We start from the raw sequence: 23,200 nt of genomic DNA on the forward strand, positions 1-23,200 counted from the left end.
GATGGTAGATTCAACAATACTACTGCCAATTAAGGTCAAAGAATTTCCATTTTTCTCACACTACTGGGATTTATGGTGAACTGGAACTCCAGAGGACTGGTTTACTGCCAGGCTCCACCAAGAAGAGTCACCAAACATACTGCCAAAGTACTTAGCATTAAAGAAACACTGATAGACAAGACAAATCTGAAACTGGTTATTCTGTTCAGAAGCTACACCATCACCTTGCCCTTCTCTTTCTTTTACTATAAAAAAAACAGTAACAGAGAGACAGGGTCTTTTCTCTTGCTTATTTTTAGTAAAGACATTGCTAAAGGCCCAAGGAACATGATTTCTAAACAAAACAAAGTATTTTAAAATCTCTGGTAGAAATATTTATTGCCTTTAGAACATAATTCTATCTACATAAACAATTTCATTTGAGCTGCAATACTCCCCTCTCCCCACACTGCTTGAGGCAATATATTAATTCATGAGAATGAGAAAATTAAACTAAGAAAAACAGATAATAAGCCACAAGACATCTGACACTCCCTTTTCAGCATCTAAATTAACTTGATTTGTACTAGAAAACATGATGGGGCCCAAACATAAACATGTTAAGCGAGGCAGTGCCACTACTCACAGCCTCATCTTGAAAGCTTGGCAATAAATAAACAAACATCAACAATGGCAGAAAGCAAATATTTTATTAAATTCTCTAAACATTTAGAGTGCAATGGGGTCAACTTTCTACAAGCATTGATATTAGTGTCAAAACTGCAACAGTTGTGTAAGAGGAGCGGTGTTTACATTCTGTGAGACTTGTAAAGGTATTTTCATTGGTTTGTTTAATTCCAAAACTGTCCCCTTGAAAAGTCACCCACTGTACTGTATATCCTTCAATCACATCCCCTTTTCCCAGGCAATGCCCAAAGGGGTGCAAAAGTAACTCGTTCTTGCCTGAGGATCCAGCATTGCTACGTGCAGTGGGACAGAATCTGATTCTTCATCTTTACCTTTAAAACCCAGAGGCTTCTCTGGCTACATTTACGAGGCCTGTTAGAAAGCAAGACTTTTCCATTTCCAAACACCGAACCTTATTTTGAGGTAAAGCAACACTAAATAAATGGGGGAAGGGGGTGGGGAACCTGAATGTTTCTTAGGCAACCACATCTGCCAATTAACCAGATTTCTTTCTCAGAAACTGCCAACCCAGTAGACTGCCCAGGTGCCTTATGGATCAGTCACAGATGGTTTCAGGTTTCCTCATTCTGGAAGCATTCACTTGAAGTGTGAGGGATGGACTGTAACGCCTGCACCTCAGACTGGGGCTGACGAAAACACCTGGGTGATGCAAAGCCACCCTGCCTCCTGTGAGTTTGGTAACTCAGCCTTTCACAACCCAGATCTGTGCTGGTTAGCCAAGAGTACCGATTTTATGTAATTTATTTCCATTTCAGTTTAGTTCAATAGCCTTCCCTACATTCTCAGCCTCCTCAGTCCAAAATAAAGGGATCAACAGAGAGGCTCATGGTGATTTAGCCAAATCTGGACAGATTTCAGTGATTGCACACAACAATGTGTCGGTGGCAGACTGCTCTGTTTTCTTCTCTTCTGGCTCACACAGCCAGATCTTTCCCCTCCTGCTGCTGCAGTGGGACCCTGAGAGCACTGAAAGGACTTTACCAAATTCCATTGGCACCACACACTCAGGAACCTGCCTGGGATAGTGGTGAGATAAGAGAGCTCCAGGAGGTCACTGAATTTGAGGTGGGTTGAGCTTGCAGTGGAATACAAGTGACTCTAGAATATGAACAGGACAGTGTGAGTGAGAGGAAACCTACACTCTGTTACACCTACATCACACCTACACTACAGAATCATAGAATCCACGTTGGACGAGGCCCTCAAGAAAATAAAGAGTATGTACCATATACAACTAGATCACGCTTCTTTTTTTTCCTCTGACTGTCCCATTCATTTCACGTCCCAGTTTAAAAATATCTTAAGCTTTTAGTGTTTTCTCAGCACTCAAACCAGTGAACTTATATTTATCTTCTGCTCTCCCCGTTCACCTTTGCCCTTTTATGTTTTTGGCTCAAGGATCTCCCTCCGTCCCTCGCAGTTGCAAGGCAGAGACAATATTTTTGCCTAACTAGTCATAGAATCACAGAACATTCAGAGTTGGAAGGAACCCACAAGGATCATCGAGTCCAACTCCTACCCTGCGCAGGGCTCCACCGAGTTTTATAACCCAGCTGCACATTGTCTCCTTTCTCTCTGGCCGTGTTTGTATTTATCCTTCTCCTATTCAAGTGCTTGATGAGTTTCATACACAAACCCTCAATGCCAACACGCCTGTGCCCTGGGCCCGGCCTGCACACCCTTCAGCCAGCCCCGCACAGCCCCTGCTCGCACAGGGCACGGAGCCCAGGTGCAGCACCGACCCCGCGGTGCACAGGGGGTGGGTGCCGGAGCCCCCCGGGCCCCCCGGCCCGGCCCGGCCCGGCCCCGGCCCGGCCCCCCTCACCTGCCCCGGCTGCTCCGCTCCCTCCGCGGCCGCCATCTTCCCAGGCGCGCCTAATCCATCCCCGACAGCCCGATGGAACGCCGCCGCTCCGCGCCGGAGGCGCAGCGAGTCGAACGCCGGCGCAGCGATGAGTCCCGCGGGGGAGCCACTGGTGCCGTGAGTGCTCGGCCTCAGCCGGGCCGGGACGCTCGGGCCGCGGCCGCTTCCCGCGGCAGCAGCGCCTTCCCCGCCTGGAAAAGCCTTTTGGGGCATTGCCGAGCGCCAGATGATGGCGGCGCGGCTGAAGCGTTGCGTGGTGCGGCGGCGCGACGGGCCGGAGCAGCACGGCGTGGCCGCGTCCTGCCTGCGGGAGCTGCGCGACAAAGGTGAGCGGCGGCCCCGCTCTGAGCCCGGCCTGAGCCCCGCTCTGAGCCCGGCCTGAGCCCCGCTCTGAGCCCCGCTCTGAGCCCGGCCTGAGCCCCGCTCTGAGCCCGGCCTGAGCCCGGCCTGAGCCCCGCTGTGGGTCCCGGCCTGAGCCCCGCTGTGGGTCCCGGCCTGAGCCCCGCTGTGGGTCCCGGCCTGAGCCCCGCTCTGAGCCCGGCCTGAGCCCCGCTGTGGGTCCCGGCCTGAGCCCCGCTGTGGGTCCCGGCCTGAGCCCCGCTGTGGGTCCCGGCCTGAGCCCCGCTCTGAGCCCGGCCTGAGCCCCGCTCTGAGCCCGGCCTGAGCCCCGCTGTGGGTCCCGGCCTGAGCCCCGCTGTGGGTCCCGGCCTGAGCCCCGCTCTGAGCCCGGCCTGAGCCCCGCTGTGGGTCCCGGCCTGAGCCCCGCTGTGGGTCCCGGCCTGAGCCCCGCTCTGAGCCCGGCCTGAGCCCCGCTCTGAGCCCCGCTCTGAGCCCGGCCTGAGCCCCGCTCTGAGCCCGGCCTGAGCCCCGCTGTGGGTCCCGGCCTGAGCCCCGCTCTGAGCCCGGCCTGAGCCCCGCTCTGAGCCCGGCCTGAGCCCCGCTCTGAGCCCGGCCTGAGCCCGGCCTGAGCCCCGCTGTGGGTCCCGGCCTGAGCCCCGCTCTGAGCCCCGCTCTGAGCCCCGCTCTGAGCCCGGCCTGAGCCCCGCTCTGAGCCCCGCTCGGAGCCCGGCCTGAGCCCCGCTCGGAGCCCGGCCTGAGCGCCGGCGTGCCCGCTCGCGGCTGGTGGCAGGCGGCGGGGCTGCGCCGGGGCAGCGGAGCACACAACGGGAGAGCGGGACTCCGGTGCCGCTTTCTGATAGGGGAATCGAAGGGAGGTGGAAATAAGCATCGGGAACTGCTTTCACTGCTGTGCGCCCTCTCCGATGCTTGCGCCAAGGTTTGCACGGAGAAACAGCTGATCTCTTCTGCCCTGCCTGCAGTGAGAGGACCAGAGGAAACGGCCTTAAGATGAGACAGGGGAGATTCAGATTAGGTATTAGAAAAAATTGGAATAGGTTGCCTGGAGAGGTGATGGGAGTCACTGTCCTTGGAGGTGTCTAAGAGGCATCTGGATCTGGTGCTGGGTGATGTGGTTTAGGGGTTACGGTGACAGTGCTGGGTTGATAGTTGGATTGGATGATCTTAACGGTCTCCTCCAACCTTGATGATTCTAATTTTAATTTCTGGAGGGGAAACCTGTGTGCATGTGCTAAAAAAGAGCTAACGTGCAGCACTGTGAGGAGACAGGTCCTGGTCTCCAGCCTCAGTCACTGAGAGTTGCCTATCCTTTGTGCTGCGGGTAATAAAAGGGCAGTGCTATGTCACTTTTATTGTATAATTAAGTATTTTTTCTGTTCTGCAGCTTGTGGTGTTCTGGCTATTGACAAGGCCCGGGAACCCATCACCTTGGTACTGGCAGAAGATGGGACCATTGTGGACGATGAAGATTACTTCTTGTGTTTGCCATCTAACACCAAGTTTGTGGCACTGGCCAAGGATGAGAAATGGTCCAGCAAAATCTTAGGTATGCTGTGAGTGAGGAAGCATGCAAGGGGAGGTGTGTTCGGAATACACCTAGTGACATTAGGCAGTCTCAGGTGACCAGGAATGACCCATGAAACTGGTGACTCTTGTGTCAGACAGTGGAACATCCTGGCTCTCGGAGTCTGTAGATGAAGTGGACAGTGCTGTGGAGAAGTGGAAGCAACTGGCCAGGCAGCTGAAGGATGACCTGTCCAATATCATCCTGATGTCTGAAGAAGACCTCCAGGTACAGTGGGGAAACCCCCAATCCCAGTCCTTGCATCTGCCCATCATCTGTTTATCTCAGTAGAGAACAGAATCAATAAACAAGAGCTCAGGCTTAATTCAGTTGCTGCTTTTGGTGCCAGAGTCAAATTTCTCCTTGAAGGGAAACATTCGAGTGTCTGAGGATGCTCTTAATCCCTGACTATCCCTCACAGTGTGTTGTTCCACTTCTGGCAGTGGGAGGGCCAAAACTCAAGATTTGGCCAAATGGCAACCAAGGTTGGCTCATTCCTTAAAACCAGACACCTGTGTAACTTGTCCAGAGGGGAGGCTGGGCAGCAGCCAGGTCTATCTGCTCCAGAGGGGTTTGAGGAACTGCTGTCACTTTCCAGAGCTGATTGACTCAACACCTTGTCTGTGGTGAGGCATGGCAATAACTGCCCCTTCTTGTCCTCCCCAACATGCAGCTTCCCAGGTGCCAGGCCACTGCCTTTCCTTTGAATATTCCCTTGCACTGTGAAGAAGTAGTACTTTGTCATTAGTTTTCAAGATTTCCATTAAAATTGCACATGATTCCACACCTTCTTGGATGCCTTTTGGCTTTTAGTAAAAAATGCTGCCTGGTGGAGTGCCACTACAGCCTCTCAGAACTTGGCTGACTTGCTATGACAAGAAACCTTGTGGAACGTGCTTGGTGTCGGGAGGGTGTGTACATTCTGTTTGTACTGCAGTAAGTGCCACGAAATGAGTTACTCAGGAGCACTCTCAATGTTTGAAGGTGCTTATTGATGTGCCACGCTCAGACCTGGCAGAAGAACTTACCCAAAGTGAAACCAAAATCCAAGTGCTGCAGGACACCCTGCAGCAGGTGCTGGACAGACGAGAAGAAGAGCGTCAGTCAAGGCAGCTCCTGGAACTCTACTTAGAGGCCTTGAAAACTGAAGACAGTATCTTAAGCAAAGTTGCAGGTAGGGAGCATTGGGATGCTAGAGAAGGGGGTTTTCAACTCCTAGTTGAGTGGAGTAAATAAGGCAGAGTGAGTAATTTGGTCAGCTGCTGTTAAATGTTAAGTTGATGCAAGAGCAGGTGTAGTGTGTATAGTGTAAGAATTATCTGACCAGAGAGCCCTCTCACTGCTGTGTCATATTTGTCACAAAGCCTGGAAGCAGAATACTGGGAGAAAAGCTTAGATCCCGTAGTCCTCCTTAATATTACGGATTTCTTAAGTTCCAGGATGCACCTAGATTAGATGTATATGTTACTAATCTCACAACCATCAAAGCAGTCCAGGCCACTTTTCCTGTCCTGTGTTTTTGTCAGGGGCTGTACTGATTCTGCTCCCTTTCAGAACCTGAGGCTGCACCAAGGAAGGAGATGGATGTGGTTGACATAGGTACCAGCAGCACAGATACTTCAGCCACAACAGCACTCAGCAACCAGGTCCTTGCTGCTCTGAGAGAGAAACCTGCTCCAGAGCTCTGCTTGGACAGTCAGGATCTAGAGGTAGGTGAGAATGACACAACAGTATTCTGGCAAATCTCTCCCTCCGAAAGAGAGGCTATAGGGGAAGCTGTCCTTGCTTCTGGGGGCTCTGATGTCAGTAGATCTGTCTCAAAGTGTCTCAAATTTAATTAATTTCTCTTCCTCAGTAACACTACCCCTGGCTTGGAGCTCCTCTGTAGCAGCCAGCTGACACTGTTCCACATACTCTGCTCTGTCCTCTGAAAAGCCACAAAATAATTTTGGTTTTGGTCTCTGACAAATCATAGCTGTCCTACCAGCAAGGTTCTTTGGGGTTTTTTGCATGCTTATGCATCTAGCTATGTTTCTTTTATACATCCCAAATCAAAATAAAAAACTCCTTATTTTGGAAAAAACTGTAAATATAGGTTGGAAAGTCTAGCTAAATTGTAACCAATTAGGAAGGTGTTCTTTCAAGCCGTGAACTTGCTACTCTTGCTTTTCCCTGCTGTAGAAAATAAGTAACTGCTTTCTCTTCCTTTGAACATCTGGACAGAGCTTCAAGCACTGAGTCTTGGCAAATTATTGGAAATCCACTAGCCCACGGGATAGGTGATGAAAGCTGGGAACATCTCCAGTTCCGAAGTGCCAATACTAAACTTTGGTGCCTCGTTCCTGCTGTTGCTAATGGGAGCAGAGGCTTAGCGGCCAGGAGTCAGTAAAGACTGTTAACAATCTGTCTTGCTGCAGCTGGTGTTGAAGGAAGACACAGCAGCCCTGGCCTCGGCTCTGGGATGGGACAAGCAGAAAGCTGGAGCTCTGCAGGAAGCCTGTGATCAGGAGCTCTCCAGGCGCCTTAAACAAGTGCAGACTCTGCATTCCCTACGGAGCACGTCGAAGGGCAAGAAAACGCTTCCCTGGGGGGACTGGCCCAGTTCAAAACGCAAAAAATAAGACTGCATTGCTGTTTGCAATTTAGTTTTTGCTTTTGCATTAGAATCAATACAAGCAAAGACACATCCTGGGAACCATAGTTTGCTGGTCATACTGTGGTCTGGCTATAGAACAACTAAAATCTGGACATTGTCCTGAGGCTTAAACTCCTCTGGTGATTTGAATTGTGTAAGCAAAGGGATTTTGAGTTTTTGCAGAATACTAGAACAATGGTATTTGCTAAGCACAGCATGTAAGTGTTTCAATACCTGGTTGATAGCCAGAAGCTTCCATCTGGTAATGGTGGATACAGCTCCTGAAGCCCCAGGCAGTTTGGTTACTTTGTTCTCCCAGCGTTTCGGTATAGAAAGGATGGAGGATGTCTGGCAGACGCTTTGAGGCACAGTTAGTGATCAGGGCAGAGGGGTTAGCCAGCTGCTGCCTGGCTTTAAGCTCCAGCCTGGGATCTAGGAACTTGAATTCTCACACTGATTTAATCAGTTAAAGTAAATTCAAAGTCCTTCAATTTCAGTGTTCTTTCTGTAAGGAACTCCTGCCTCTTGGATGCTTTGTAAGATAAGAACTATCATGTAAAACACAGCAAAGGTGGAAATAATTGCTTTGTAAGGCTGTGCGACAGAAGACTTGCATTGGCCTGCTGTGTTATTCTCCTAATCATTAGTGTAGAATCATGATGCTTTTGTATTAACTGGCTTATTTTTAAATTTGTTAAAGTGTTTTTTTTCTAATATTAATAAAACCTTTTTATCTTACTGTTGGACTTGTTTTGATATTTCCACCAACTGCTGTAATTAAAGAATGGGCTGATAAATACTGTATTACCTTAAGGAAAAAGGAAGAAGAAATTGAACAAGAAATACTGTCTTTAACTTATCCAAAGTGTTTAGGCAACACGTGTGTTCCTCACGGTGACTGCAGCCAAACTCTCACCTGGCACAATGTGCTCTTCTTGTGTGAGAACAGATGTAGATGGAAAATATCTGACAAGTGAGATGAGACTTCTGATGAATTTTTAGTAGGTACAGGTGTATTTTGTAGTAGCATGCTAAATCCTCTGATTTAACACAGCCTCAAAGGGCCCAGGGTAAGTATTCCTACAGCAGGCATTTGGGTGAACCTGTTGCATGCAACATTCCAGCTTAAGGACGGCACAGAGTCAGACAGACAGTGCAACTAATAAATATTCTAAACAGCTTAGTAGTGACTTTAAGCCGGTAAACAAAACTACTCACGGTAACTTCAGGTGAAGCTACCCAGATGGGAAGTAACTGGACTTAGGGGAGAAGCTTGCAGGCAAGTTTTTGTCAGTCTGTTTTGCTTCTTACCATATATACCTTTGGATTGTAACATTGTGGGCCATGGCAGGTAAAAATGTTTCCTGGCGTATTAAATAGCTACTTATTACAAGCTTTTTATGTTCCAGTCTTTCTGCAAGAGCATGGATGGCTGTGCTACCCCTAGAAACCTGCTTCCTTTGAATGTAATTATTTTCATTCTTTGTACAATTCATTTGCACTGGGTAAGGCTCTGCCAGCCCAGCAGAGGGCAGTGGGGATCCCTGTCTGCCGCTGCTCCGAAGCCACAGTGCGACCCTAAAATGGGAATTACTGACAGTGGCGACTGTACCCCAACAGTGTCACAGGGGCAAAACGGCACAAAACATGTTTAATTGTCAAGACAACGAGCGAGAGATATGGTTTACTGAAAACAAAATATTCAAAATGTCTGAGCAAAAGTATCAAAACTGGAAGCAAGGAAAAAGTCAGTAACCAGAGAAATAAAGTACCAGAATGGAGGGCATTGCACATACTGAGTTATGGTTCACTGAGAATGGTCTGTTCCAAACTCTTTATTTAAAGGATTTTAATTTTAATGACAGATACCTTTTGTGAGCAATTAAGGCATTTTGGCTGTAAGCTTACTGAATTCTGACAGACTTTTCATTTTTGGAACAATAAAAATCCAATCACATTCACCTAAAAACCTAAAGATTCATTATTGGAGCTAACCTGCAAGATGAATAGGCTAATTCTGGTTTTTCTAGGATAGTAAGAGAAAATGACCTAAAACATTACTTGAAAGATAAATCATGCCATGCTGGAATCTTCATTTTCAGTCACAGCTGCTTCTTGTTCCCCAGGAGTTCTCCCTCCCTTAGCTGCACTGGACTTCTTTTTCTTCTTCTCCTTCTGCTCCATGTTACTTGATGCAAGCTCTTCACTCTTCTGAGTGATATATTTTAGCTGGGAACAATAAGCTAATCAGTCCTCTACTGAGGAACTTCATTCATTCATAAAACATTAAAAAGAAATACTGAAGAGAAATTGACATGGCAAGTTCTTATTAGAAGAAACATGACAGACTCCAAAAAACATTTACTTTGCCTTCTCAGGCAAGTTCATGCTGGGTATTTCAAAGCATATACAGAAGGAAAAAATCTCCTTACATAAAAGTAAAATTAGTATTGGAAGCATTTTTCATGGATCCACATACAGGAATGTCGTAACAGATTAGTGAGTTGAATCCACTGAACATCATATATATCAGCACAAGAGAGAATACAGTGATTCTATGATCCCTGTATTAATGTTGGGAGACTCAGCACCTCAAGGTAGACTCAAGCTATTCTTGACCTTAGGCTACAACAAAGGAACACAACATCAGGAAAGAGCAAAGTGATTCACGATGCTGTGTCTGTTTATTACACTTTTGTACTGGGAACTTCAGCAGCCCTGGTGCAACGAGAGCACTGCTGCTTGAACTGCAACCAGATCTGTGTTATACCTCACCACAGCGACGCAGAGTGGCATGAAGCAAAATAAGATGAAAACTTTAAAATCACTGGATTGTGCCTATCTACCTCAGGAAGATGGTGAAATGGCTTATGCAACAGTTGCTTCACCATCTATAACTTTCATTCAAATGCTTTTAGGAATTAACTGGTTTAAAAATGTGGCGAGACAGAAAATACAGTGCATCTCACCAGAGAATTGCTTCTTCTAGCCAAAAGCTTCACATCTTCTGTGTTGACTGTGGTTCGTTTTGCATGCCTGCATAAAAATCAAAAAACACCCCTTAACATTTCTGCCAACACTGACCATAACAGGCCATAGAGCATCTCGTTCAGAGACTGAATTCACTGGCTAAAGAGACTTAATAGGGACCCAGCAAACCACACCTGCCCGTCTTTTCTACCTATACACAAAAAACTGTTTTAACAAGTTTGTATGTGTATTTCAAAATCTCCACACTTCTGTGTTAAAATTTAGCAAGCAGAACTTCAAGCCCCACTGTTCTGTTCACTCTTGTCCGCAGGTGTTAGGTTTTAGCTACTTAAAACACTCCCTTACAACCCCTTGAAGCAACCAGGCAGGTTGGTAAACACTTGTCAGCCCCAAACCATCCAGTACCACTGTGTATCAATGCATTTGACAATTGTATACAATTGTTAACCTAAACAATCATTTGTAATACAAATGAACTTCTAAGACCAGGAAGTACCTACAAGGAATTTCTATTTCATAACTTCACAGCCACTATTTAAGCAGCCAAACCAAGCCCTTTAAAGCTTGAATTACAAGATGTGTTCTAAAGATTGTCTAGGAGCCAACACAAAAAAAAAAGGAAAGCCTTTGTAATAATTAGTGCCTACCTTGCAAACATTTCCAGGTCTTTTGCAAAGATTTCTAGAGAAAACACAAAGATGTCATATATTTTAAAATACTAACTCTGAGTGGGAAGAGATACACAACACACAAGTTATCAAGGCAGTTACGAGAAGTGACCATAGCTGGTTATTAGGCACCACTCGTACACAAGCAGGTAGCCACACAATATTCCCTCATACATCTAAATGCTTTTTTCAGGTCTGAAAAGTCGAACCAGTACTTCTTGTACTTAAAAAAATACATAATGCAAGAGAATTCCGCGGTGACACCTAGTTCGATGCTATTATTTTTGAAGGCCTGTGTCTCCAGCAATGGCTCCCGAACAGACATGAAACGCTGCGGTAACCCAGGTAGCACAAGGCAACTCCAGGTAACCCAGGCAGCACCAGGTAACGCAGCTGTACCGCACTGCCGGAAGGTGATCTCAGCGATGGCCGCTATGCTCTGTTTGCTGAACTGCACGTCCTTGTCCTCCTCCACCTCCTGGCACAGGCACCCGACCGTGTAGTGAACCGCCGCCTTCAGCCTCTGCAGGGACCAAAGCACGGGCAGGCAGTGACACACCGGCCCTGCCCCAAACCACCAAAGCCGACGACGGCCGCTCACGGCCTCCGACCCCCGTGTGCCGCCCGGTACCTGTGTGAGCAGCTGCTGCTCCTCGCCGCCGAGCGCCGCCCCCGCCGCCATCGCGGCCCTCACGATTTCCCGCCCTTCGCGCTTCCCGCGCCGCCGCCATGTCGGGCCCCGCCCCGGGGCCGCTGTGAGGGGAGCCGCAGCCGCAGCGCGATGCGGCACCGCTGTTACCGCAGCAGTCCTTGATTTCACAGAACTCCCAAATCTTACTGCGTAATCTGCGGAAAAGGTACCTTACATTGTACGTTATATTTTACCTTATACAGATATTAAACTAGTGACTAAGTAGCTGCCTTAGTAGAAACATATACGGCCAAAATTAATATAAAAATCAGTGCGCACAGCACAAAATTTAACAGTCTGAGGAAAAAAAAAAAAAGGTTCAGACGCCGAAGTGAATTTTCAGAAGTCCTGAAGATGACTGACAGTAGCATTGCAGGGAGAGGATATAAAATAGAGCCAACTTTGCATGCTGCTGTGGGTATTTTTAATTGCCCCATGGGAAGCAGAGGCAAAGAATCAGGGAGATTTGGGCGAGGGAAGTGCAAGCACACAGCAATGCAAAGTGTTTATGCCAGGGCTTAAAACTGCGAACAACGGTTGGAGGGAGAATGGTGACAGGAATATCAGTTTTGTTTCTCCATGACCCATCCCATCCTTCCACCAAAAGCACACAGAGCTTGGTGTGAAGACTGAGCAGCTGAATGCCCAGGAATTAAATCTGTAAGAGACAAGCTGCTGCCTGTTAGGAATAAACCATGGCAATGAAAGAAAGGCCTTTATCTGCCTGGAACCTTGAGTGGAGTTACTGTGCTGTCTGCCCCTCTCTCAGCAATTCCTGAACTGCAGTCATCTCTGTCTTGATCCCTGTGACTTTATGCACCACAATACAATAAACATACCATGACTGTAAATTCTATTAAATACTGCACAAAAACATCTTACCTAGTTTTGGCTAGCAGCAGTGGAAAGAAAACACCTCAACGGATTCATAACTAAATTTATTTAGTTTTCTTATATGATACATATAGAGAGGTATACATACATGTGTGAAATATACCCACAAGTTATTGCAAAAGAGTCCAAACACAAGGTCTAGCAGAGTACAGTAAAAAGTGATATTCTAGAAGAAATATCTGAGATCTACAGTATTTTGGCTCCAAGTGGAAGGATTTCCATTAGACATTGTAAGCAGAAGAGGACACGTTTCCTCCATGGCCTGTCCAGTTGGTATGGATAAATACCCCTGGCTTTGATAATAATTCATATGTATGTGCACCAAAGTAATCACGCTGAGCCTAGAATGAGAACACACAGACAAACCAGAAACACAAATGTCAGTATCATATGAGTACTAGAAGTTGCACCTACTGTTACCTAACAAGGAATAGTAGAAATAAGATTTTACTCCAATATTATAACACTCAAAATTATTTTCTCATTATTAGCAAAACCACTGCAATGAAAAATTTATTAATATCTAGTAATTAAATTACGAGTTCTGCATAAACACAAGTATATGATTTCTGCTTGGTAGTAATCTAAAAAGCAAGCACTTCCATGCATCCAAAGATACTTCTCTATAAAGCATTTGGATTCAAAGATATTGTTACCCTTGGTTCACAGATGGAATACAAACACACACTGGGCACTGCCATACCAGCATCTCTGGTGTTCTTTATCCAGCTATCCCTCAGTGTTTTATTGACATGAATTTCAGGTACAACAGAAATATATTAGGCAATCTATACTGTGGGTGATCAGGACATACTGCCATTGAGGCCCTTAAAGCAGTATTTAAATAACAGCATGATGAGATTTCTGTACCTACCTGAATCAGGTTAGCTGGCAGCATCTCATGCCTGTATCCATCATAAAAAGAAAGTGCTGTAGTGAAGCAGGGCATAGGGATTCCAGTCTGCACTCCAGTACAGATCACACGGCGCCAGGACTCCTGGGAGAGAGGAAAAGAGGGGGGAAAAAGGCAACTACTCAGTGCTTGCTCATAGGTATGTGCAGGCATGTGAAGTACTCCAGTACAACTGTGTGTGCTATTTCATGTTCAACGAAATCTAATAACCAAGTCTGAGCAAATACAGCAGCGGATTCCTGATTTTACATAAACAAGATTGATCTAAAATAATGGCAAGTAAGACAGAGTTAACAACAGGATGAGAACAGTTGAGACATGCAGTCAAACCACAGCCTCAAGCAAGGATGGTGTTCCTTCACATAAACATGGTCAGAGCATCTCAAAAGCATAAACTCAGCGGGGAACGGGGAATGTTCTGAGCAAACACTGAGGCAATTCCAGGACCTCTCACCAAGCACAGAACAAAGCTCGTCCAAGGGAGTGAGAGGGCAGCACTGCTATTTCAGATAGATGTGGATAATCCTCAGTTCAACTGTTCATCTGATCTAGTAATTTGCATGAAATATTCAGATCCAGTTACAAGAACTAATAATGATGAGACTTCTTTTTTGGCCAGATAATGTGGTTTTAATTCTGCCTGTCAGCTCCATCCAAATCAGGACACTGTTTACACAGACACAGGCCTAGAGAATGGGCGGGTCTGGAACACTGTTGTTCTGGGGCTACTGCAAACAATGGTACTGGAACAGAGCTTTATAGCCTGCTCAGCTGAAATCCAGCTGTACAGTAGGCACAAGACACAGGGCAGTGATGAGAATGTTCACACAGGCCAGGCCTTTTTTCCTCATATTATGGTCCTTCTGAATTGCTGATTTCTGCCTAAGGCTCTTCTGTAACAGTAAAATGGGAACCTTCAGTTTCCAGTGATAGCTTGGTCAGTATCAAAGAGAAGAACCATGACAGTCCTGGCTGTAAATTATTGTTTTTATGCTCTCCTTTCCTTGGAACTTACCTGACAGTTTTCTACAGCTCTCTTAAAGAAATCATCCAACAGCAAATTCTGGAGCTCAGGGTTTCGATCAAAAGCATCTTTGATTTTTCCCAGGAACACACTAGGCAAAAGCAAACCAAGAACAAATGTCACAGCTTCCAACAAAGGCCCAGAATTCAAAACTTACAGTGCCAAAACCTGACTCAGCCAGACTCAGATTCCAAACATTACAAAGACCAAAGAAAATCTGGAGCAGTTAAGCCACCAGAATAGTGGGTTCATCTAGTCACCTTTAGTGTTGTCTACAGCCTCTCAGAATCTTACCAGCAGAGTAGCTCCATGGATTTTCCAAGGAAATCTCTGGGCTTGTCAGCCAAGCACCTCATAAACTAAACTGCCCCCTCTTCTCCCCTCAGCAGCCAAGCTACCTCCTCATCTCAATTACCTTCTGATGATGCAGCCCCCTCTCCACATCAGTGCAATACCACCGTAGTTCAGTGTCCAGCCAAATTCTTTGGCTGCTTGTCTCAGCAGCATGAAGCCTTGAGCATATGAGATAATCTTGGAAGCATACAGGGCCTAAAAAAAAAAAAACCAAAATCAAGAAGTCTCACAAAGATACTCACAAAGTTGAACAACAAACTTCATGGTCTACATGCTCTGTTCAGCCCACATCTCAGCAGGGATGAGTACAGTAGCAACATTCCAGTTATTTGAAAACCAAAATATCCTTTCTCATTAGAAAGTTTGGTTTCAACAGAGAGAGATCAAGAGATCAATACCCAGGCAAAGGCAAGAGTATTGAGGGGTAGACAAGCTCCTGTACATGAATTATGATCTCTGTACCCCATGTAGTTGTCTCTGCCCACTGTGGCTTAAAGTTGAATTCCTTCTGGATTATTCTTTGGTTAGGAATGGGTCACATTATGCTTTGTGGACATCACGAGACAATGCACAGCGCTGAAAGCAGGAACCAGTTCTCATGAAACATAAACACAAGAGCTCCTCCCCAGGGTTCACAGGATCCCAAACCTGCCCTGACCCAGCACAAGGACTCACCTTGCGGATATCCTCCAGGAAGGCCTTCTTGTTCCCACTGAATGGAGTCATTTTGGGCCCATCCAGCAGCTTACTGGCCTGCACTCTCTCATCCTTGAGGGAAGACAGGCACCGTGCAAACACAGCTTCCCCTTTGGGTGTGGCAGGAAAGAGGAGATCATTAGGAAGCTGGGCATCACTGTTCATGTCTGAGATACTCAAGCACCACAGAGTGTCACTGAATGATGAGCCGTGTACACAAATGAAATAACAGGTGCAGAAATTAATTATTCCAACAGCATTCCTGAGGGACAACACTGCCACTCAGTACAACCGTTGTGTAAGTATTGACTGATACAGCTTTTAAATGATAAAGAAAAAAGCCACAAGTGATCCACATGAAAATTTATCCTCAGGAACATTTACCAGCACACAGTTTTGCAAATTTATTTTTAAATCTTTTCCTATCTATCAGAGACAGACAGTGTTGCACTGCAATCTAGGGAACAGCAAGGCTGAAGACTTCACCAAGTATTGTATCATGCTTTGAAGGTAAAAAGCTGTTGCTTAAATGCCCTCACATTAACTGGATGTGCTTTGAAATACACACGTGCAAAATAAGGGCAATTAAAATCAAGAATAAATCAGCAGGTTAACTTATAAGATGAAATAAGATTCACAAATCTGGTAGGCCCCTAGCAGTAGTATTCAGAAGTCCATAAAGTTTTTCAACATCACTAAGCAGGTTACTAAATATCATCTGTCAGACTGGCTCAGTGAGTTCCTAATCATGCTGGTTTAAACTGTACTTATTTGCAATTGAAGACAGTATTGTAAAATGAGGGAGAAAAAAAGTTTCCTTTTCAGGGTCTGATAGAAAGAAAACAAGCAAATCTTCATGCAGTCATTTTGTTCCACCCTTTAAGTGAGTTGTGATATACCAAAAAAAAAAAAAAAATCAACCCCACCACACCCCAAAATCAAATCAACAATAAAAAAAAAAGAGTGAGTAATGTTTTCACAAGACTCTGGATCCTCCCTACAGCAGGAGGACATATCACACCTAAATCAGAACAGGCTAACTTCCATTTCTGCGAAAACTTCCCTCTACAGTGGGGAGGAGCAGCGTAGTAGGAAAATCAGGAAAAAGCAGGAGTAACATGACTCTGCTCTTTCAAGCAGAAGTTTGCAAGTCATGCTTATGCAGTAAAACCACACACAGCAACTGCCCTGAGAATGGCCACATTTGCACAAGGACTATGGCCCACACTTCCCCGTCAGCTCAGCATTACCTAACAATGCTCCCTGCCACTGCAGAGTACTAATCGGGGAGTGTCTCCTCCACCCTTGATCTTTGTGAGAACCCCAAGCAGGAGAATATTAGCAGTACAAGCAAGAAACACTGTTTCAAGCCTAGAACTGAAAGACTACAGCTGCGGTAGAACATTAAAACCATTTAGAGAACTTGTTTTGCTGTTGGAATGCATCCATGTTTCTTTGACAGCTACACCGTAGTTACTTTCTTTTAGCTACTGAATATAATTTTTCTTATCTTCAGGACTTGAACAGACAATGCAAAGGAAAAAGAGGTAGAGAATGCATGGAAATGAAAGCAGATCTGAGAGTAAAGAACCTGTTGACTCATCTAATTTACTCAACAGGAAGCCCACTCTGGACCTGTGGTATTAGGGCACTCTAAATGTGTTGCAGATGTGTTACAGCTCCTCTGCATTACAGCACTCTGAGCACAGCATTTAATGTTCCCCTGTCACTGAGTCCTCAGTGCAGACACACCACGGACATGGGTGTGACAACAGGACTGCCAGCATTTAAGGAACAAGGTAAAAACAAGCCCAGCAAAAAAACCCAGGAACAGCTGTCAGGGCAGAAAGGCTGGAACAGCTACACCTACGAGAGCCTCTTCCGCAAGCCAAGCCCTGCTGTGGGCTCACTTCTGTCTATTCCCATGCTCCTTCCTGTGATGTGGTACATGGAGGAAAGAACGATCAAAGAACCAGTTACCTATGAGTGTGACCGGGACTCCGTATTCCAGGGCAGAAATGGCTGTCCACTTCCCTGTGCCTTTTTGTCCTGCACTGTCCCTGATCTTTGGGAGGAGGTATTTGCCATCGCTGTCTTTGAATTTGAGAATATTGGCTGTGATTTCAATCAGGAAAGAGTCCAACTCTGTCTTATTCCACTCCTGAAATACCTGAAAAAGGAGAAAAAGTATATACATATACATACACACCCCAATTTGCTATGTCTCTATGATATCTTTTAATTGATTAATGTATATATTGTGCCTCCTTGATTATAATTCTCAGTGTTTCACTAGCTCTTTTCAGGTAAGGTAATTCACATCTTTGCACATGAAGGTGCTTCCTGGGGAGAAATCAACTGTAGCATGGGAAGAGTTTTAGACAACTTCTATAAGCATTCAGCTGTATGTGCTCACTGCTCCTACCTCATGTGAAGCTCAGGACTGTTGTGCCCTGCCCTCACAGGAGGCATGTCAGAAAAACACACTTCAGGTATATGCAGCAGCTTTACCCAAGCCCAGCACCTCACCAGTAGCAGACAGACACCATGGCACGAAGAAAGGAAAGACATTAAAAACTGCAAATCACCTTTGCCATCTCATCATGCTCCATGCCCACCACATCTTTCATCAGGTGATAGGCCTCACAGATCAGCTGCATGTCTCCATACTCAATCCCATTGTGTACCATCTTCACAAAATGTCCAGCTCCTTCCTCTCCCACCTGTCAGGAAACATCCAAAAATCCCATCAGCAACAGCATCATCAACACTTCCAGTGTTTAATACCTGCCCGTGGTTTCCTTCTGCCTAAAGGAGGGAATCAAAGACAGTGCTAACTGAAAACAGTGGGTCACGGGCCCATTTAGCTCCCCCAGCACATGACCCAGCCACAAAACTTTGTCTTTCCATTGCATGGTGTGAGTTATCAGAGATGATAGATTGTAAATGAACACAGTCAGAAAATCAACCACTGATGGTGCTGTGTTTATTATGGACAAACATCCATGAGCTCCAGCAACGAAACTGCCTAAGCATGGCTCTAACCCCAAACTACCTAGGCAGGGATCTAACCCCAAGTTAGGGTCAGTATCAAATGACTATTTACCCAGTCACAACAGGGTTCCCCAGATCCCACTTTAGCAGCAATGCTCTGAAATATGGTCTTGATGTGGGGCCTGTGAGGAGAAAGAATACACCTTAGCAGACAGGCAGGGGATACAAACACCACGAGAAAATAAATAAAATCTATTGGTATGATGCCTCCTTCTGTAGCCTGCCAAAAGGCAGCCTGCGGTGAGGGCTGCTGGCAGGTTGATAACCCACCCACACAGCAATGTCAATTAAATATGTTTTGCCCAACTAGACACTGTTTGCAAGACATTGGGACAATCAAGTCATGCATCCAACACTGTATGGACAAGTGTAATGCACTTAAAGGAGCCCAAATATCCTCTCCATTTGAACACAGAAGCTGTCCTTACTTAGCTGTTCAAGGCAAAAGATGATCGGGCAGCAACTTATTGTTGTTGATGGCTTTTTACCATCAAATTTGAACAGGCTGATACAGGTTATGAAACACTAATGCAAATGGACAGGGACTCAGGAGATACTAAAGCTCAGGTAAAGCCTGGGCACACCCTTTCTTTCCACATTTACACAGAAAATGGGCAACCAGGGATAAAGTCTAATATGAGCACCGATGTGCAGTCCTTTACTGAGACACGAGTACAAAACAGCACAGCAGCATGCAGAAACTTGCAAATAAATTGATGTACTACTATTGTAGTACAAACATATACTGAAGCTCCTGTTATAATGTGTCACTACAGGGCCATTTGCTGCTGCCTGATTCATGGTTAGCAGCTTCCCAAGTGTGTATGACCTCAAAAAAAAAAAAAAGTACTTGTTTAAAATTTAAGCAAAATTCCTTTCTCCCCAGGCACACATTTTCCCTTCAGATGTCTGTAGGTCCTACTTTTGCCTGTGGATTCCTGGAAGAAAAGCCTGCCTTACATGAAGGCTCAGCACTTCCCCATGATCCCCAGCCAGGTTGAGAAATCTGGAGCCTTGAGGAAGTGAGATGGCAACATATCTTGTTCTCTCCACACCCACACCCTCCTCTGTCCCTCCCTCGGCTCACAATTTGAATTGTTGCAAACTATTCTGAACAGGAAAATATAGTAGCTTGTGCTTACCAGGCTTCCTTGGCTCCTCCTGGCATGAGTGAAGGTCCGTATCTGGCACCCTCCTCTCCACCACTAACACCACTTCCCACAAATAAGATGCCCTTTGCCTGTAGATCCTTACAACGCCTCTGGAACAAAGAGCAGAGCAGCACTATTTAACTTCGATTGATGCCAGAGCCTTATAGAAAAGGCTAGCAATTCAGACTTAAAATTAGGTTTTCAATTCTGCTTTTGACATGCTAGAAGCCAGCCTCAGAGAAAGCTTGTACATGCACCAAAGTGAGCATTAGGAAACTTCCTGTTGCTTTGACATGGACACTTGCAAAAGCGACATGGTGAGAAAACAAGTCTTTATAAGCACCAGATAGAAATGAGCAGCACTGGGGCCAGAAAAGGCTTGGAATTAAGTGTCAGGTGACACATGCTCTGTGTAAAGATGTGGGGGAGGCAGATTAGGCCCAAGGTGGAGCTGCTGAGTTCATTGCAGAGTGAAGGTGCAAGCACAGAAAACTCTAAGGGCAAATAATTGCCTCTGAGTGGGAGAGAGGCACAGGCCAAGATCCCTAAGGTCAGCTGCAAGCTCCCCAAGGACTGACCCTCACTGAGTTTTTCATTCTGGCATGGTCAATTCACTTATCCAAGATCAGGATGTCGAAGCAGAAAGACAAATGCGAGCACCTCTTCTAAGATTTAGAAGTACCAATCTGAATGCAGTATTTTCATGTGAGCATCCCACATAAGCTAATGTAGCTTCTGTAGCTTCTACAGTTACAGCCTGTTCACAAGCAGATAATTACTCTGCTGCTTCCATTACCCAAACAGCAGTTCTGTCTTACTGGACTGTCCTGTGATCACGAAGGGTTAAGAAATAACAGCAAATCTATAAATATCCTTAGACTTATCAATCTCCCTGAAACCACCCTAAGATTGTAAAAGCAAATTTTCTAAAGGCCTTCACTCTTTCAAACATGTCCAAAAAATATTCTCTGATTATTTGGGCAACTTCTATAAAACATTCTTACAGGGCAATCCTTAATTGCTTTTTAATAGGCAGCATGATCTAATTTTGCAGAAATAATTCAGTTTGGCTTTTCCTGAGCACAGGGGTGATGGCATCTTATTGACTGACTATGCTGATGATCAGAAGTGGAAGAGACGTGTGTAATTTATTTATTCACTTTAGGTAGGAAACAGGCTTACCGTGGTATCTCTATACTCAGAATTCCCACCGTCAATTATGATGTCTCCAGTCTCCAACAATGGCACCTGTCAAAAATAAATCAGCATTTCACTTTTCTCCATACATTCAAAACCTCACTAATGATGAATAATTGAGAACTTTGGAGGAGAGGAAACTCCTCCAATAGACAGCAAGTCACAGGTAGAACGAATGTCTGCCTCACCAATTTATTGATGAAGTCATCCACTGCACTTCCAGCCTTCACCAGCAAGATAATGCGACGGGGCTTCTTCAGCTTGGAGACCATCTCCTCCAGGCTGTGAGCACCGATCACTTTGGTTCCCTTGGCCTCATTAGCCAGGAAATCATCCACTTTGGAAACCGTCCTGTTAAAAGCACAAACCTGGGAGAGCAAGAAAACATGTTAATAAAAGCTGCCAATGGAACAGTTACTTTAGCTCAGACTACAAATTATACAAGCAAGCTTCAACATCCTGTGCTCTCCCCCTTCCACCTTTGTGACAGGCACAGGGCAGGGATGAACCTGAGCATGTCTTTGCAAGTGCCTTGAGAACATGTGGTTAATGGCGAGGCCAAGGCAAACTTCAGGGAAAAGTCATTCATAATTAACGTATCAGGTGCCAGCTGAGTACAGGCATGCACCGCTGTTCTCTGGAATCAGGACAAAGGCCAGCACAAGGTATAACTAAAAGAAGGAAATAACACCTATTAGATCATCACAAGAGCAGGGGGAAAGCACCCACAAAATGCTCAGCTCCAATCCCAAGTGCTACTGAGTCAGCCTTCCTAAACAGTATTTTTCCTCACTTACCACGAAGCCATGGTCATTCATGTTCAAAATCAGGTTCTGACCCATCACGGCCAGTCCAATCAAAGCAATGTCAGCTCTGGAATGTGAAAGAACAAAAATTCCAGGTAAGTCACTAGCAGTGATCCAGCAGTAGCATCCTTACCTCTCACAAACTGTTCTGACCATGCCAGCTGCCAGGGCAACCCATCCCTTCCTAACAAACATGGAGTTTTCAGTTAATTCTGTCAGCTATTACTGCAACAGATCATAGACTCATGGAATATCCCAAGCTGGAAAGGACCCACACGATCATCCAGTCCAACCCCTGGCTCTGCACAGACCCCCCCTGCCCAATAATCCCACCCTGGGCATCCCTGGCAGCGCTGTCCAAACGCTCCTCGAGCTCTGGCAGCCTCGGGGCCAGGACCATTCCCTGGGGAGCCTGGGCAGTGCCCAGCACCTTCTGGGGGAAGAACCTTTCCCTGAGATCCAACCTAAACCTCCCCTGATACAGCTCCGGCCTGGGTCCTGTCCGTGGTCACACAGAGCAGAGATCAGAGCTGCCCCTCGGGACAAAGGTGCAGATCCTCGTGTCTCCCAGAGTGCAGAACACACACAATATGTCTGGAGTCACCATGATTCCTTCCCAACCACCAAGGAACAGCTGGATGAGTAGGAAAAGCAATCCAAAACATTGCACTACAGGCAGGGAGTGAAGTGAGTTGCTCCAATATGCCACTGATGGGTCCAGTTCTATCACAGCTCCATACTGAACAGACGCTGCGCTAGAACATCGTGTCTGAATGTTATACCATGTTTTGCTTCCGCAATGCCAAATGACTTGGGGTGGGCACAGAAAACAAGGCAAACGGAGCATCCTTACTGGAGGCCGATGCAGCTCACAAGGAGCGCACGTAGGGGAACCAACCTCCTCTGACCCTCGGTTCACAACAACTTTCCTGCTTCACGGCCACGACTCCAGCACCAACTGATCCCGGATCCTGCCACAGCCGCCCCATTCCTCTCCCTCCGGACCCACCGGCGAGCGGGGCCCACGGCAGCACCGTTCCCCCGGGCCCGAGGCTGTGCGGAGTCACAGGGCAGAGCCCCCGCAGCAAACAGCGCATCAGGGCCTGCCAGCGCCGCGAGCCGGCCGCGGCTCTGCCCCACGCCAGGGCCCCGCTCCTGCCCCTGCCCCGCTCCTGCCCCTGCTCCTGCCCCGCTCCTGCCCCTGCCCCGCTCCTGCCCCTGCCCCGCTCCGGCCCCGCTCCTGTCCCTGTCCCTGCCCCGCTCCCGCCCCGCTCCAGCCCCTGTCCCTGTCCCTGCCCCGCTCCCGCCCCGCTCTCACTCGGCCATGGCGGCGGCGCGCGGCTCCCGGGGCTCTCCGGGCTCGGCCCGCGGCGCGCGCCGCTTCCCCCATCAGCCACGGGGGGCGGGGCGGGGCCGAGCGCGCCCATTGGCTCTTCCGGGGAGCCCCGCCCCCCGCCCATGGCCCGATGGCCCGAGGCCACGCCCTCTTAAAGGGGCAGTGGCGCGGTGGGGCCCGGGCTCCGCCCTGTCCGGGCCCGGGCTCCGCGCTGTCCGGGCCGGGGCTCCGCGCTGTCCCCGCCGGGGCTCCGCGCTGTCCGGGCCGGGGCTCCGCGCTGTCCCCGCCGGGGCTCCGCGCTGTCCGGGCCGGGGCTCC

General features: G+C 47.0%; 4 protein-coding genes across 5 annotated transcripts in view; 1 reads left to right on the forward strand and 3 right to left on the reverse strand.

Annotated features, from left to right (window-relative positions):
- Positions 1-2,566, reverse strand: part of PEX14 (peroxisomal biogenesis factor 14) — a 70,685-nt gene extending 68,119 nt beyond the window's left edge. Inside the window, exon 1 of the mRNA XM_082295673.1 lies at positions 2,513-2,566. Coding sequence (XP_082151799.1) covers positions 2,513-2,548 — 36 coding nt within the window. The 5' untranslated portion in view covers positions 2,549-2,566. The remainder of the gene's footprint in view (positions 1-2,512) is intronic.
- An 80-nt stretch (positions 2,567-2,646) lies between these two features.
- Positions 2,647-7,845, forward strand: DFFA (DNA fragmentation factor subunit alpha). 2 transcript variants are annotated; one of them, XM_082295614.1, is made up of 6 exons: positions 2,647-2,877; positions 4,293-4,454; positions 4,570-4,700; positions 5,457-5,646; positions 6,027-6,181; positions 6,890-7,845. In XM_082295614.1, the coding sequence occupies exons 1-6, from the start codon at positions 2,778-2,780 to the stop codon at positions 7,091-7,093; spliced, it is 942 nt and encodes a 313-aa protein (XP_082151740.1). In that variant the 5' UTR covers positions 2,647-2,777; the 3' UTR covers positions 7,094-7,845. The 2 variants fall into 2 exon arrangements, with proteins under 2 accessions (XP_082151740.1, XP_082151741.1); XM_082295615.1 differs by lacking the exon at positions 6,890-7,845 and adding an exon at positions 6,696-6,844.
- Positions 7,846-9,180: 1,335 nt separating this feature from the next.
- CENPS (centromere protein S) lies at positions 9,181-11,448 on the reverse strand (the record flags this gene model as incomplete). Its single annotated transcript, XM_082295571.1, has 5 exons — positions 9,181-9,336; positions 10,077-10,143; positions 10,746-10,779; positions 11,166-11,289; positions 11,398-11,448. The coding sequence occupies 5 exons, from the start codon at positions 11,446-11,448 to the stop codon at positions 9,181-9,183; spliced, it is 432 nt and encodes a 143-aa protein (XP_082151697.1).
- A 932-nt stretch (positions 11,449-12,380) lies between these two features.
- PGD (phosphogluconate dehydrogenase) lies at positions 12,381-22,928 on the reverse strand. Its single transcript, XM_082295914.1, has 13 exons — positions 22,865-22,928; positions 21,538-21,613; positions 20,929-21,108; positions 20,726-20,791; positions 19,535-19,653; positions 18,445-18,514; positions 17,927-18,061; positions 17,319-17,508; positions 15,318-15,448; positions 14,704-14,837; positions 14,280-14,379; positions 13,226-13,348; positions 12,381-12,692 (listed from the first exon to the last, which is right to left on the reverse strand). The coding sequence occupies exons 1-13, from the start codon at positions 22,870-22,872 to the stop codon at positions 12,573-12,575; spliced, it is 1,452 nt and encodes a 483-aa protein (XP_082152040.1). The 5' UTR covers positions 22,873-22,928; the 3' UTR covers positions 12,381-12,572.
- Positions 22,929-23,200: the final 272 nt, after the last annotated feature.

Source organism: Coloeus monedula, assembly GCF_965178545.1.
Source record: "Coloeus monedula genome assembly, chromosome: 22".
Lineage (NCBI taxonomy): Eukaryota > Metazoa > Chordata > Aves > Passeriformes > Corvidae > Coloeus > Coloeus monedula.

Coding starts and splice junctions, on each gene's coding strand:
- PGD (XM_082295914.1), bottom strand. Junction 18,515..19,534: donor GGAGGAGCCAAGGAAGCCTG/GTAAGCACAAGC, acceptor TTCTCCTCACAG/GCCCCACATCAAGACCATAT. Junction 17,509..17,926: donor AGCATGATGAGATGGCAAAG/GTGATTTGCAGT, acceptor CTCCTTTTTCAG/GTATTTCAGGAGTGGAATAA.
- DFFA (XM_082295614.1), top strand. CDS start 2,778: ATGATGGCGGCGCGGCTGAAGCGTTGCGTGGTGCGGCGGCGCGACGGG. Junction 2,878..4,292: donor GCGGGAGCTGCGCGACAAAG/GTGAGCGGCGGC, acceptor TCTGTTCTGCAG/CTTGTGGTGTTCTGGCTATT. Junction 6,182..6,889: donor TGGACAGTCAGGATCTAGAG/GTAGGTGAGAAT, acceptor GTCTTGCTGCAG/CTGGTGTTGAAGGAAGACAC.